This window comes from Dermochelys coriacea, chromosome 10, assembly GCF_009764565.3.
Source record: "Dermochelys coriacea isolate rDerCor1 chromosome 10, rDerCor1.pri.v4, whole genome shotgun sequence".
NCBI classification, from domain to species: Eukaryota; Metazoa; Chordata; order Testudines; family Dermochelyidae; genus Dermochelys; species Dermochelys coriacea.
Window position 1 is genome coordinate 54,152,956 of NC_050077.1, and position 14,343 is coordinate 54,167,298.

The 14,343-nt window shown below is 36.1% G+C and overlaps 1 protein-coding gene across 5 annotated transcripts in view; it reads left to right on the plus strand.

Annotated features, from left to right (window-relative positions):
- Positions 1–14,343, plus strand: part of ICE2 (interactor of little elongation complex ELL subunit 2) — a 60,458-nt gene that overhangs the window by 16,474 nt on the left and 29,641 nt on the right. For all 5 annotated transcript variants that reach the window (XR_006274506.1, XM_038420581.2, XM_043493172.1 and 2 more), the window contains exons 4-8: positions 393–512; positions 4,782–4,916; positions 5,218–5,340; positions 6,933–7,092; positions 13,847–14,031. Coding sequence is in view for 4 of the 5 variants with exons in the window: in XM_038420581.2 (XP_038276509.1) it covers positions 393–512; positions 4,782–4,916; positions 5,218–5,340; positions 6,933–7,092; positions 13,847–14,031 (723 nt within the window). In the remaining variant the exon portion in view is untranslated. The remainder of the gene's footprint in view (positions 1–392; positions 513–4,781; positions 4,917–5,217; positions 5,341–6,932; positions 7,093–13,846; positions 14,032–14,343) is intronic.

The window sequence follows — 14,343 nt, forward strand, 5'->3', positions numbered from 1 at the left end:
TGCTCCTTGGTTAAACTAATATTTGTTGCAGGAAGGAAGCTTCTTTCCTTAAGGAAATAGGCTCCAATTCTGTAATCTTCTTTTGAGTTGACTTCAGTGGAGGTGTTCCAGGATCTAGCAGTGTAGAATATCTAATGAGATCTGGGCCATAATGTCTTCAGTTCTTCACTAAGATACCTGCATTGCCTTTCTAGACATGTCACTTCCAGTGTGATTTAAATAACCTACTGGATGCTTTGTAAATATGCAATGAGATGTGTAAATTCATTCTTTATAATAAGGGTTTACATTTACAATTACAGTTATGTTATGGGGGGGTTATTTTTTGTTTTTTCTTGCTACCTTCAAAATTGGTCTTTTTTTTTTTTTTTTGGTCTCCTTTCTTGTTTCAGCAAATGAAAGAATTTCTGAACAGTGAAATTGCAGAATTTTTGAAGTTTGCACAAAATGCAGCCAAGAGTTGCGTTCAGGATTACGATACCATCTCTGAGGATGCACTGCTTTATACTGAGGTAACAGAAATGTTTGTGTATTCATTCATTCATTCATTCATTCATTCATTCATTGAATAAATAGATGAAAATATTGTGGGGGGAATAACATACTAGCCAGGGATGAGCAGACGTGCAGAGTATAAAATCAGTAAACTGAGGTAATTGAATATAAATAAAGAAATGTAGTTTGCCATCAATGAAGCATGCAGTGTCCCTTTGGCAGCAGCTGGGGCTCCCCCGTTAGGTAGGCACATCGCACCCTCACCTTGACAAGCCCTACCTCCCTACACCTGGACCCCTCTGACAAGCCCGCCACACCCAATTCCCTGAGCCCCAGCCAGCTGCACCTAGACCCCAGCACTGAACCCCCCGCACTGAGCCTCCCCCCCCAAATCCTATCTCCCCAAACCCAGACCCCTATGCTGAGCCCCAACCACCTGCAGAAACCCATTGCCCCTGCACCCAGAACCCCCCAACGAGCCCCTGTGTATCCAGACCTCCCACTGAGCCTCCCGCACCCAGATTGCCCCACCCAGAAACCTCTCACTCCACACCTGGATCCCCCCACACTAAGCCCCTCCATATTTGGATCCTGTTGGGCTGAGCCTACCTAGCCACACCTGGTGTGCCTGGCACAGTGGGGCAGGGCTCCAGGTTGTTTCTGGGGCAGGCCCAGCCCTTGCACTGTTTCAGGGTCAGGTGCAGCCTTACTGCCGAGTCCCTGTACTGCAGCAGGTGGGAGCTTCAGGGTGATCTCCCACCGTAATGCAGCCAGTGGCCAGTGTTCCCCACTGCCGTGCTGTAGCCACATTTATTTATTGACAAATAAAATTTGCAGAATTTTAAAATGTGCATATAATTTTAATTTTTGGCACAGAATTTTTAAATTTTTGGCGCAGAATTCCCTCAGGACTATGAGATAAGACTTTGCCTTCACTTTTCTATGATAGTGATTTCGAGTGAGTCCAAGGAGGTATAGCAATGTTATCTATCTGATGTCATATGTCATAGTGAAGTAGGATGAAGGCAGCTCTCTGTTAGGTCCCAGGTATTTTCTGTTAAAGTGGTACATATTCCTTTAAAACTGTTCAATAGTGAATGGCAAAAACAGGAACGATTAAGGGTGTTTCAGAGTCCAACTAGAAGGCTGAGCCTACAAAGAAAGTTGCTTATTTGCTGAGAGAAAGACTTAACTAAGAGCATCAGAAGAATATGAATGGCAAGATCTGAATTTCGGCCTTATTCCTGTACTAATTTGCAGTGGGAGCAGACACATGGGGGACCCTGAATATGAAGTTGGCAAATATAAATTTTAATTAGAAGTTTTTTATTTGTTAGTGATGAAGTGGAGAAAGTACTACTCAAATAAAACATTTTGATAATTGTGTATATTTCTGGAAGTGACTTACCTTGACGTGAAATAGTCTATTATTGTGTTAGAATGGTAAACTCTTCCAGATGGAAAATGTGTTACTTTCTGTCTTATAGCACAGAGCATTGTCTCAGTCCATACATAATAATAATTATAATATTTCTTAGTGAGTAGTTACTTCAGCTTAATTTGGTAATAAGGCTGACCTTATTTCACCTTAACATTTTCTTGCTTTGCAGTTTCTCGTACACAAGACAGATTTGTTCTGTAATTGAGAAATAGTTTGGATAGACACAATTATTAGAATCGTGTTCTACATTATAGCTTTAGTGTTGTTTCAGAAAAGAAACAATAAGGAATAAAAACATGGATTTGTTTAAAATTGAGATTGGCCTTAATTTGTTCTATATCTTGTTATATATTGTCTATTGTTGCAGTTTGTCTTTTTTTTTTTTTTTTTTTTTTTAAACAGAGGACCCTACATCTGGTCATAAAATGTGGCCTCATTCCTCCATGTCCTTTAGTCTGTGATTTATATTTAACAAAATTACTTGCCTCCAGTCATCTTTGAAGCAGCAATTGTGGACAAAGAATGGAATAATTTTTAGTTGGTGCAAGTAATGAATTACTAAAGTCCATGAGTACATGATGTGAAACTAATGTAATTTGTCTCCACGTCCAGGGTTCATGTGCAAATGAATGTGTTTCCACAGGGGACATTCCCCTACTCTTTACCCTTGCATCCTTCATCTGAAGCCTACATAAAATAGATACAATGAAACAGGAACGATTAAGGGTGTTTCAGAGTCCAACTAGAAGGCTGAGCCTACAAAGAAAGTTGCTTATTTGCTGAGAGAAAGACTTAACTAGTTCAGTGCAAACTGATCGGCCCAAACATGTATTTACAGATTGGTGTTTGAATAAAAATCTTACTTTTAAGTACTCCTTATGCCTTCATATACTGTATTAGCAGTGATTATTACAGCTCCATAGACTTATTGTATTAGTAGTAATAAGTATTTATTTGTGTTCTACCCAAAACTCCAAAAGTTTTCTGAGAGCTTTTCCCTCTCTGTGCTAATTCCAGTACAGCAGAACAACAAACGTTACCTATGGATCTCAAATACCACAGTCACAGATGACTTAGCTGGCTTCTTGAAGAAGAAAAAAAAGACACGGATTTATTTTTTTAAAGGCTTTTAAAATTAGGGGAGAAAGTGTGGGAGATAGGAAGAGCACCTTTATCTGTTTCCCTGTTTTTGTTTATTCCTTCCTCATCCTCTGCAGAACCCCCAAAATAAGATTATAGGAACTTTTAGCCACTTTTAAAATTATAAACTCATGGGATTTTATGCAGTGGAAAAACAAGAGCAAAAAAAAAAATACCACCAAAAAAAAAAAACCCATTAAGCACATTTGTATTCTATACTTCTTTGTTTTGTGTTTGTACAGTGCCTCGCATTCTGAGGCCCTGGTACATGATTGGAGCATGTAGGTGCTACCACAATACAAATCATAACTGAATAAGTTTCTCCACCCCATACTGTTTTTTCTTATCAAGTCCTGTTTCATTTCCCTAAAACAACATTTCATCTGTACCAGTAGTCTTTGGTTCTACAATACTTCCAAGCTTTTTGGATCAGAGTAATCTATAATGTGGTAAAGTACCAAACGCTTTTATGATAAATTACAGAATATACTTTCTTCTCTTCTATTCTGCCAATTGATTAATTTAGTTAGATTGTTCAGAGTACTGATCTAGACAATCCTTTCTTAAATAAACCCATACTGAGCTCTGCTTTTAATAATTTTCACACTTATAGATGTTTTAATTCTTTATCATTGTTTCCAATATCTTTTCCCTTGGGAACAAGGCCTGCAGATGTTTAATTTTTCTCTATCCTCCCCTGATCCCTTCCTAAATATGGAAAGCTAAATTAGTTCTTTTAATACTGCCTCCAGTCTTAAAACCAGTGTATAACTTAGTAAAAGCTTTCATATTCCCTTCCTAGTTCCTTCCTTCAGAATTTTGGAATGTAATTCTTCCAAGTTTGGTATGTTTCCACCTTTTATAATGATAATGGCTTAATTATCTACTTTCAACAATCGCAAAGCCTTTTCCACATACACCCCATGCAGAGAATCATGTCCCTTTGTCTGGTAGCATCTTATTTTCTGCTACCTTTCAGAGCTTTGGAAAAATCAGGGGATTAATGATGTAGTCTCGCGCATTTTACAGTTGAAGAAACTGAGGCCTCAGAAATCTAAGACAAGCCTGAAAATGTGGTCCTTATACAAACTCCTGTTTTGTAGCTGAAAATGGGTAAGTGCAGTTAAGGTTATTTAGTAGTTTCAGTACCTGATTTGTGGGCAAAATCAAATACATAGACTTCCAGATTACCTTAATTGTGTTTGTGCCCACAATTTGTGGATATTTTTGAAGACCAATTTTTAAAAATCTGGACTCAGTGATTTGCCAAGGATCACATAGTGACTCAGTGCCAGATCCAAGAATAGAATCTACATCTTGTGACTTCCATTCCTGTCTCTTAACCACAAGATATTCCCTTTGTCTCGCTAGGTTCCTATCTCTTCCTCCATCACATTGTTATTTGAGCGCCTACACACCTCTTTTCTGGGGCAGTGCTTTTTAAAAAAAACAATAAGCAGCCTCCTACCAACCTCAATTTTTCCTTTTTTCTCTTATCACAATCTGTTAAACTGAATTCTAAAAAAGAATAAAGAAATATTTTTAACATCCATTTGCAGAAATGGATGAAATATGCATTCTTTCTCATAGCTGAAAATACAGGCAGATGTAACTTTTGGAGCAGCATTCTAATTTTTATGAAACTGTTATGGTATTGATACATAGGCTTTGTAACATCCTTTTTTTTTTTTTTCTTTCCCTTTAGCAATTTTTAAGTGCTTGTATTGGACATGTGAAGAAGTACCCTGAATTTTACTTTCTCCATGAAATCACCAGTATCATGGGAGGCAAATTTAGCACAGAGTTGACCTTAAAGCTGGAGAAAAATCTACTTGCATTGGTAACATCTCTCTCTCTCTAAGTTCAGATATTATTTTCTGATAACTTAAATTAAACATGCATTACATTATGTAATGCTACATTGATTGAGATCATTCTTCCATGCTTGGACTGTAGGTTACAACTTGCAAGATGCATTGCTTCAGTAATAACTAAATTATCTTGGAAACTGGAAGGTAACCATTCTATATGAATATTTTTAAAATATGAGAATCTTACATTTTTAGAGGGAATTTATATAAACAATCAAAATGCCAACACTGATGCCAATAAATGTCTGATACTGCTTTATTTTATTCAAGGGAAAGGCAAGATTTCTTAAAGTATTGTCACCTGCCATGCATACGCAACTACAGCTATCCATAGATTATAAAACTGTAGCATCTGTTGCAACTCCAGAACAGAGAGCTTCTGCTATGCATGATGTGAGTAACCTATTGTTGTTACAATGTATGTAATAATGTAATTCACACAATTCTTTTTAGTGGTGCATGATCAATGTAGCGTTTCTGTTACAACAATCATCCTACCATTTTTAAAGTTTGAAATAGCACTAACAGCCTGATCCAATGCTCACTGCAGTAAATTCCGTTCACTTCAATAGACGTTGGATGAGGCCCTTAGAATGTGACATGCCAGCTATCTGTAGCCTCTAATGAATTTAGATAGAGCTATTGTTTTCAGTACTCTGGTTAAGGATCTAGTTTTGTATTCATTTTAAAAATTCTTTTTTTATTAAAATATCAATATATATGTAATAAAAAGAGTTTGATTATACAAAAAAATTTAGTTTTCAAAGGATTTTTTTTCTCCCTATGGAATTTTTGTCACAGAATGTGAATTCCGTGTTTGAGTTAAACAGTTTATTAGGCTATATGCTAGATTATTTCTTGAAAAGATATCTTAAATTATTGCTAGTATCCTTACATAAACAAAGTGATAAGAAGCAGTTGTCTCCTATCACAAATGCCATGTGATGTGGCTTTTTTAAAAAAAAATATGTATTCTACATAACTTGTTGTACACTAATATAAGAGCTATGTTCATAAGTTATGCATTGACCATTCAAGAGACCCAGAGATTTTGGAGGGTTGGGGCTTGGAAATGTCTGAGTTGCAAAAGAAGTCAGGATGAAACCATTAACATGTCCCATGGTTCATCAAAGGGTAGTCCTGCTGCTGTGAACTACATATAGTTCACCGGCAAGAACCTTGAAAGAAAGGAAGAAATAGCTAGTGGTTCCTCCTTCTTCACATTTTTGTACTGTCCTGAACTGCTCTTGAGTTCCCCACATTGCCAATTCTGATCATTCCAGCTCTCGTCATCTCATCACCCCATGCCTCCAATTACAATATCCTCATAATTCATGGCAAGTTTCATAATCTTAATTCTGCATTTCTTGCATTTATCATATTTGGATTTTGTGTTTAACGTTCTTGAAAGGTAATATTTACTCAGATCACTGATGTGTGCCTGCATATTTAACATCACCATAATTTTTTTATGTGGGAACTGTTAATGCTATTTCTGAGCCCATAAGGTGATGACATTCTTCTGAATGTCAAGGATACCGGAGCATCCTATGATATTCTAATGAACAAGAAGTAGTGATGCTCCATTAGTTGAAATTGACTTTTCAATGTGTTGTATTATATGCTTGTATTTGTGATATATCTGACTCAAAGTTCTAACTCTGTGTGTGTGAGTGAGAGAGAGAGAGAGAGGTGTGTGTGGGTTGTTGTTTTGTCTTAAGTGTCATGCAGCTGTTTATTGCTTTTCTTTGTTCCCTTTTTTCCTGGTAATTTTTTGTGCTACAATATTTATGTATAGGATTCAGAGAACACTTCTAGGGTCTTGCCTTAAAGTTTCTTTGGTTCTGAACTCGAACATTAATGTTGTATTTGAATATTTGTTTTCAAATATTTTTTTATTCAGTAATTTAAAAAAAAAACCCTGGATATTGTAATTAACTTGTTTTTGCTTGTTAATTTCTTTTTTTTTTATTAATTTGTTTCAGGACATTAGTTTGGATCCAAATGCTGAAAAGCTTGCTTTAAAATATTGTCCACAAGTAGTTTTAAATAGTCAGTCATTATTTACTTTGTTGAATAATCATGGACTAAACTACAAGGAACAGTGGGAAATACCAGTTTCTGTTAAAATGATCCCTGTTGCAGGTACAGTATGTTTTTGTTCACGGGGTTTGTGGTTTTTATAGTCACCTTTCCAGAGGTACACAGAGTAGAGAATTTCAAAATCCTAATTGTCCATATAGTCTTTCCCTACATATGCATACTTATGCTTATACATTGATTCCCTGTAACACTATGAATTATTAGCCAAATATGTGCTTCTGTTTTCATTGTTATAAGATTACTTAGGTGTTTCTTTTGCACCCCACCGCTATCTTGTAGCTTAGGATTCTTTTTAATGGTCTCAGATCTAACTTCTCAGTAATCATAATACATGTTAACCCTTCCACTTAATTAATCTAAGTGTGTAGGAAACATTTACAAGTTACAAAACCAGCTTTGTTTCTTAATGAGGGAATGGTAATTGTGTTTCAGATAGAGCATTCAGGCTTTTTAAATTTTGTCAAATCAGTTTGCATAAACACACACCAACCAACAAAAAGAAGACAAGAGAAGGGAAAAATAAGAAAATAGTGTTCCTCTTCTGGTCTGGTGGTAGATGGGGATAGTAATTTTAGACTGTTTCATGATGGGGTTATGGCTCTTTCCTTAGGCATACAGAGTCTGGTCCATGTAAACTCTCTGATTGGAAAGGGTGGATTAGAGATACAATCTCATAGCTAGATGTAGTTTCCCCCTCTTTCCTGGTGACAGGAACCAGTGGCACTGCCATCAGAATGTTCAGGCAAAACCAAGTCTATGACCTAGAGTTCATTGGTAAAATCTGAGAAATTCCTTGACTTCAAGTCTATAGGCATGGCATTCGTGACTAGCATCAGAAAATAAAGAAAAGAAAAGGGAAAAAATGAACACAAAATAAAACCAACAAAAGCAGAGAGAGGGATGAGCTTAGGCCCTTTTGGGTTACTCTAGTTTTTAGACTTGCTTGTCCCATAGAAAATTACGAGGCTGTTCACAACAGTCTTTCTGGAAGTTTCTAGTAGCTTTTCTAACTGATTTAGGAGCCTAAATCTCAATTTCAAAGAGGAATTAAGCACTTTTTGACTTCCAAGTGTTTAAATCTTTTTTTGAAAATGTGACTGAGCCCTGGTTGATACTACACAGTTAGGTTGACATAAGGCAACATACATCAACCTAGCTCTGTAAGTGTCCACAGTAAAATGTAGCTCCTATCTATGTAATTCACCCCCTACAACGATTTAATACTTCTACCTCTGTGAGAAGTGTAGTGCTTTGGTCGATATAGTAAGGTTGATGCAGTGTCAGTGTAGATGCTGCGTTGCTTACGTCGAGTGATGCTGCATTTCAGAAGCCTCCCCACAACGCACAACACTGACAGTTAAATCAGTGCAAGCGCTGCTGGTGAGCACATACATCACTGACACAAGGAGCATAGTGTGGACATGCAAAAGCAATTTAATTACTGTGGTGACTGTATGTCAGTGTAACTTAGGTTGACTTAATTTTGTAATGTATTCATACCTTAGGCTCCTGAATCAGTTAAGTGTTGCAATGCTGTGTGCACTAAATGCCTAAATACCTTTAAAAGTTTAGGCCTAAATCAATTATACTCACTCTGTTAGAAGTAACGCAAGTCAATTGATCCTATTGTCATGACCAATCTCAGTGTTTAAAACAGCCTGTTTTAATCTCAGTGTTTTCAGCCTGTGGTCTGTGGACCTTGGGGGTCCACAGACTGCCTAAGATTTCCACCTTCATTAAAAAATTCTTATGGATCTGCTAATAAAAAAAAGGTTGCAAACCACTGGTTTAAAATAAAAGATTACTTCATACATGTGGCACACCTATCATTTCAATGTCACTTTAGAAAGTCTACAGGATTTGCTCTTCTCAAGAGTATGTATGTTGCTCTTCCTTGCAAATGAACACCTACAAAAATGATGTTCCAAAACTTGAGAATTTTTGGCTCAGATATTGTGTGTTTCCAGTGTGTTTGATCATTTTGAAAAGCAAAAACCAATGACTGAAAATGGATTAATCAATATACCCAGACATACTATAATCCAGATTAAAAACAAAACAAAACATGGATGTGATTTAACACCTCCTATCATCTTCAGTGAATATGGTTTAATGTGTATCTGATATATTTTTGTCAATTGTAAAAGTGCAGTTATTGTCAACAAATTGACTGACTGTAAAAATGGCACACCTTAATATCTCCAGTGTGTTTTCTGTGTACTTATTTTTCTGACTGAAATATGTTTTTCCACCTGTTAGCCCTGGAGCCCTGGGAGACAAAGATGGTTTCTAATCTAGTTCACACATCAACAACAGAATTATTTAATTTTGGTTATAGAACATTTATTATTGTCATAGTGACCTATATCAAATGTAGCAACACTATACACCAATACCTATCTCAGGTAATTCCATTAAGTGAAAGCTATTAACTATATCAAAGAATAGCAAGACTCCTTCTGATGAAGCAGAAGGGTGTGGGGGGAAGAATCTTGTGATATTATTTGAAAGATGCCATCCCATCCCATAAAGCCATTAGTTGTCTCAGAATTACTTTTCAGTGTTGTACCATGATCTACATGTTTGGGTTTTTCTTTCATTTTAAAAAAGTCAGGGAGCATGAAAATTCAGCTATTTTTATAGCTGTGATTTTGGTGCTTCATTAGGAAGCAGCCATCTAGGATGCAGGTATCATGGCCTTTCTGCTCAATGTTGTTATGCTTTTCAGTTAAAAATTAGTTCAGTTAATGTAGTTTGGCTGGAGTTATTAATTTATTCCATAAATTCATTGAAGGAAAACATGAGGCAGTTTTCTATAATAATCTGGAAATGAACCGAGAAGGAAATTTCTTTTTTTGTAAAGAAAAAAAGGTCCAATTTCATTGCAATTATCATAAAAAGTAAACTTTAAAAAAATCAGCTACTGCAGTTAGTTCTCTGTTCTTAAGGAGAGAAACTGATAGCAAAGTCATCTGATAGTTTTTTAGACCTTGTCCTACCTTGTTAGTGAGAATAGTAACAACCTCTGGAGATATTGCAATTAACATTGAGTTTGGACATGTTATTTTATATCACATTATTGCAATGAAATGCCCTCCTTGTGTTTTAAAATTGTAAGCTGTGCTCTTTGTGAAGTAAGTAAATGTGTTCCTTGCAAATTTTATAAATTATAGTAATGTAGGGATGGTATTGAAGAATTGACTGTATAATAAGAGAGCTTCAGAAAAACATTCACCTATAGTTTCATAAAACAAATTAGTAAAAACTTCCTGGAATTGAAAGGGCCAGTGTTACAATGTACTGTTCTATAAATAAGTTAGGTTAGTAGAAGAAACTCCTGGCAGTAGAAAACACAAAAAACTTGTAGTTTAGTCTAAACTAGGTGGGTCAAGTGATTTTTTTTAAAAAAAAGTAATTGCGTCTTAATCACACAATTTTAAAAAAAGGAATCGCGTTTTAATCGCACTGTTGAACAATAATAGAATACCATTTATTTAAATATTTGTGGGTGTTTTCTACATTTTCAAATATATTGATTTCAGTTACAACACAGAATATGAAGTGTACAGTGCTCAGTTTATATTTATTTTTGATTACAAGTATTTGCACTTTAAAAAAACAAAAGAAATAGTAGGTGAATTGAAAAATACTACAAGGACTGTAGTGCAATCTCTTTTATCATGAAAGATGAACTTACAAATGTAGAAAACAATGTAAAATTTTAGAGCCTGAAAGTCCACTCATTCCTACTTCTTGTTCAGCCAATGGCTTAGACAAACAAGTTTGTTTACATTTGCAAAAGATAATGCTCCCCACTTCTTGTTTACAATGGCATCTGAAAGTGAGAACAAGCATTCTCATGGCACTGTTGTAGCCGGTGTCGCAAGATATATATGTGCCAGATGTACTAAAGATTCATACGTCTCTTCATGCTTCACCCACCATTCTAGAGGACATGCATCCATACTGATGACGGGCTATGCTCGATAACAATCCAAAGCAGTGCGGACCGACGCATGTTCCTTTCGTTATCTGAGTCAGATACCACCAGAAGAAGGTTGATTTTTCTTTTTTGGTGGTTCAGGTTCTGTAGTTTCCACATCAGAGCGTTCTTTTAAGACTTCTGAAAGCATCCTCCACACCTCATCCCTCTCAGGTTTTGGAAGACACTTCAGATTCTTAAACCTTGGGTCGAGTGCTGTAGCTATCTTTAGAAATTTCATTTTGGTATCTTCTTTGCATTTTGTCAAATTTGCAGTGAAAGTATTCTTAAAATGAACAACATGTGCTGGGTCATCATCCGAGACTGCTATAATATGAAATATATGGCAGAATGCGGGTAAAACAGAGCAGGGGACATACAGTTCTCCCCCAAGGAGTTCAGTCACAAATTTAATTAACACATTATTTTTTTTAACGAGCGTCATCAGCATGGAAGCATGTCTTCTCGAATGGTGGTCGAAGCATGAAGGGGCATATGAATGTTTAGCATATCTGGCACGTAAATACTTTGCAATGCCAGCTACAAAAGTGCCATGCAAATGCCTGTTCTCACTTTCTGGTGACACTGTAAATAAGAGGGCTGAACAAGAAGTAGGACTGGTGGACTTCTTGAAGTTTTACATTGTTTTGTTTTTGAGTGCAGTTATGTAACAAAAAAAAATCTACATTTGTAAATTGCACTTTCACAATAGAGATTGCACTCCAGTATTTGTGTTTGTATAGGGTGAATTGAAAAATCCAATTTTTTTTATCATTTTACAGTGCAAATTATTTATACTCAAAAATAATATACACTTTGATTTCAATTACAACACAAAATACAATATAAATGAAAATGTAGAAAAACATCCAAAATGTTTAATAAATTTCAAAACTGCTATTAATCGTGATTAATTTTTTAATTGCGATTAATTTTTTTGAGTTAATCGCCCGAGTTAACTGTGATTAATCACCCTAGTCTAAACCAATTAAGTCATGCAAATACAAATATTTTTGTTGGCAGATGAATCCTGGCAGGAGTTTGAATGTAGGCTTCCCAATTTTTCTACATGTCTATTACCTTCTGACAATTTTTTCACTTTGTTTCCTCCAGTTGGTTAAAGAAGTTAAAATGTTGTCTTGAGTCAGTGGATTGTGAATTGATGGTGATATGGAATCTCAAAATTTGGTGTGAATGAAAAAAAATGTATTTTCTTCAGTATTTGTTGAATACCCAAGGCAAATAATTGGGAGTTAGGTGGGTAGGGAAATACTTTGTCCCACCTCCCATTACAGTTGCTAACCAAGGGCTTTTACATAGCTCGCAGCAAGCTGGGGGTGTCAACCTATCCCACAGCAGACTACTGTGCATTCTGTTCATGTTGACCCTAGTGCTGTGCACTAAAAATTTCTTGATGTGCTTTAATCTGCTCCCATTTCAAAGTGGGATAGATCAAAGTGCACTGCAGAATGTGTTGTTCGTAGCGCCACATGGACACTTAGGCTATGGCTACACTACAGCGCTTACAGTGGCATGGCTGTACCAATGTAACTGTGCCGCTGTAGCGCTACTAGTGCAGACGCTCTAAGCTGAAGGGAGAGAGCTCTGCCATCAACTTAATTACTCCAGCCCCCACAAGGGGCAGTAACTATGTCAGCGGGAGAAGTTTTCTCCTGGCACTTAGGTCAGTATAACTTAACATCGCTCAGAGAGGTGACTTATGTTTCTCAAGGATGTGAATAACTTATACTGACTTAAGCTGCAGTGTGTATGTAGCTTAAGTGTGCAATGAGCTGGGTGCAGGGTAGATTCTCACCCCAGCTTGCTGTAAAATAAGTGTTCATGTAAACAAGCCGTGATAATGGGAATTCCATACCAGGGAGGGAGTTGGCAAGAGGGGATTGGAAGGAGTGAATACAAATATTTGCTTCATATACAAATACATGAAATTTGCATAATTGTCTAATCTGTAACTGTTTGACTCAATGCATACCTATTTGATGGTTTTCACTTTAATCTGCAGAATGCTAAATTAACACTTTATCACTTAAAGAGCTCCCATCATGTGTGATGTTATTAAGAGGATGGTCTTATTCTCTGGAATAACCAAACTCTTCAGTATACTTTTTTTGTTTAAAGTGTGTGTCTTACCTTCAAATGATTTTGTAAAGATTAATTTCACTGATTTTCCCCCCGTAAAATTAACTACATTTTCAAGGGTATCTCCATTGTCTTCAAATTAAGTTGTCTATGATATGAATATTGCACTTAAGGCAAAGTCTAAAAATAGGAGGGCATTACAACTGACTGTGGCTAAGGATATAGTTTAGGTTGCTGAACATTCCTTGCAGGTAATCCCAGACATGAAATGGAAAAAAAACAAGCTTGACGCTCAGAGCCTTGGATCAGTTTGTGAGGCTGGCAGTTGGAGAAAACATCTTTTTTATTTGCAAACTGAACATACTTGATATGGGAATCAGTGAGATATAATGAATGTGAGACTGCAAAATGCTAATTTTACAAATTAACTTTTCAGGATAGAACTGCACTTTAAATAGTATGTGAAACTGAAGTAAACTGTCAACATATTGTATATTACTGCCATGGGGACCTGATAAAATTCACTTCTCCTAGATGTATTTGTTCCCCAACGAATAAGCAATAGAAACGAATGATTTTTTTTCACCCTTTTTAATTTGACTGTAAAATGGTTTTGAATACAAGTCAATATTTAGTTTAATATTTAAATTTTAAATTATCTAATGATTTTTCTTTAGAGTATGGGAAACATAAACCCTTTCCTTCTCTTAAAAGGTGCCAAACCAGTCAAAGTGATTTATATTCACTCACCACTCCCAAAAAAAGAGATGACCGTGAGAGAGAAGAACCAAATTTTTCATGAAATCCCGCTGGATACTCTGACATCCAAAAATTCAATTATTCCAGTCTCTGCTGTATTGATGGACAATCCATTTGAGGAAAAGATGTTTCAGTGGGACGTATGTAGCTGTCTGTCTTTTCAAAAATATGCTAGCTTATTTCCTTGATCTTTGTGTTCTGCAGTAATATTGGGGGGAAACAAGGTTCTCTCCATTATTATCACTGAATTATGGAGTGAGGTTTTTTGAATGTATCTCTTTTCTTAAATGCTTTTATCCAATCTAGTCTGATTACTGATGTGGGCCCTCTTTAAATATATTTGTTTGTGTGACTTATGTAGATGGCAGTTTTCATATTGTTTCTTCCCTTTATTCATATTTTGAAAGGCTCCTGTGACTCTCTTAGATTTAGAGGTGTTTTATACATAAATT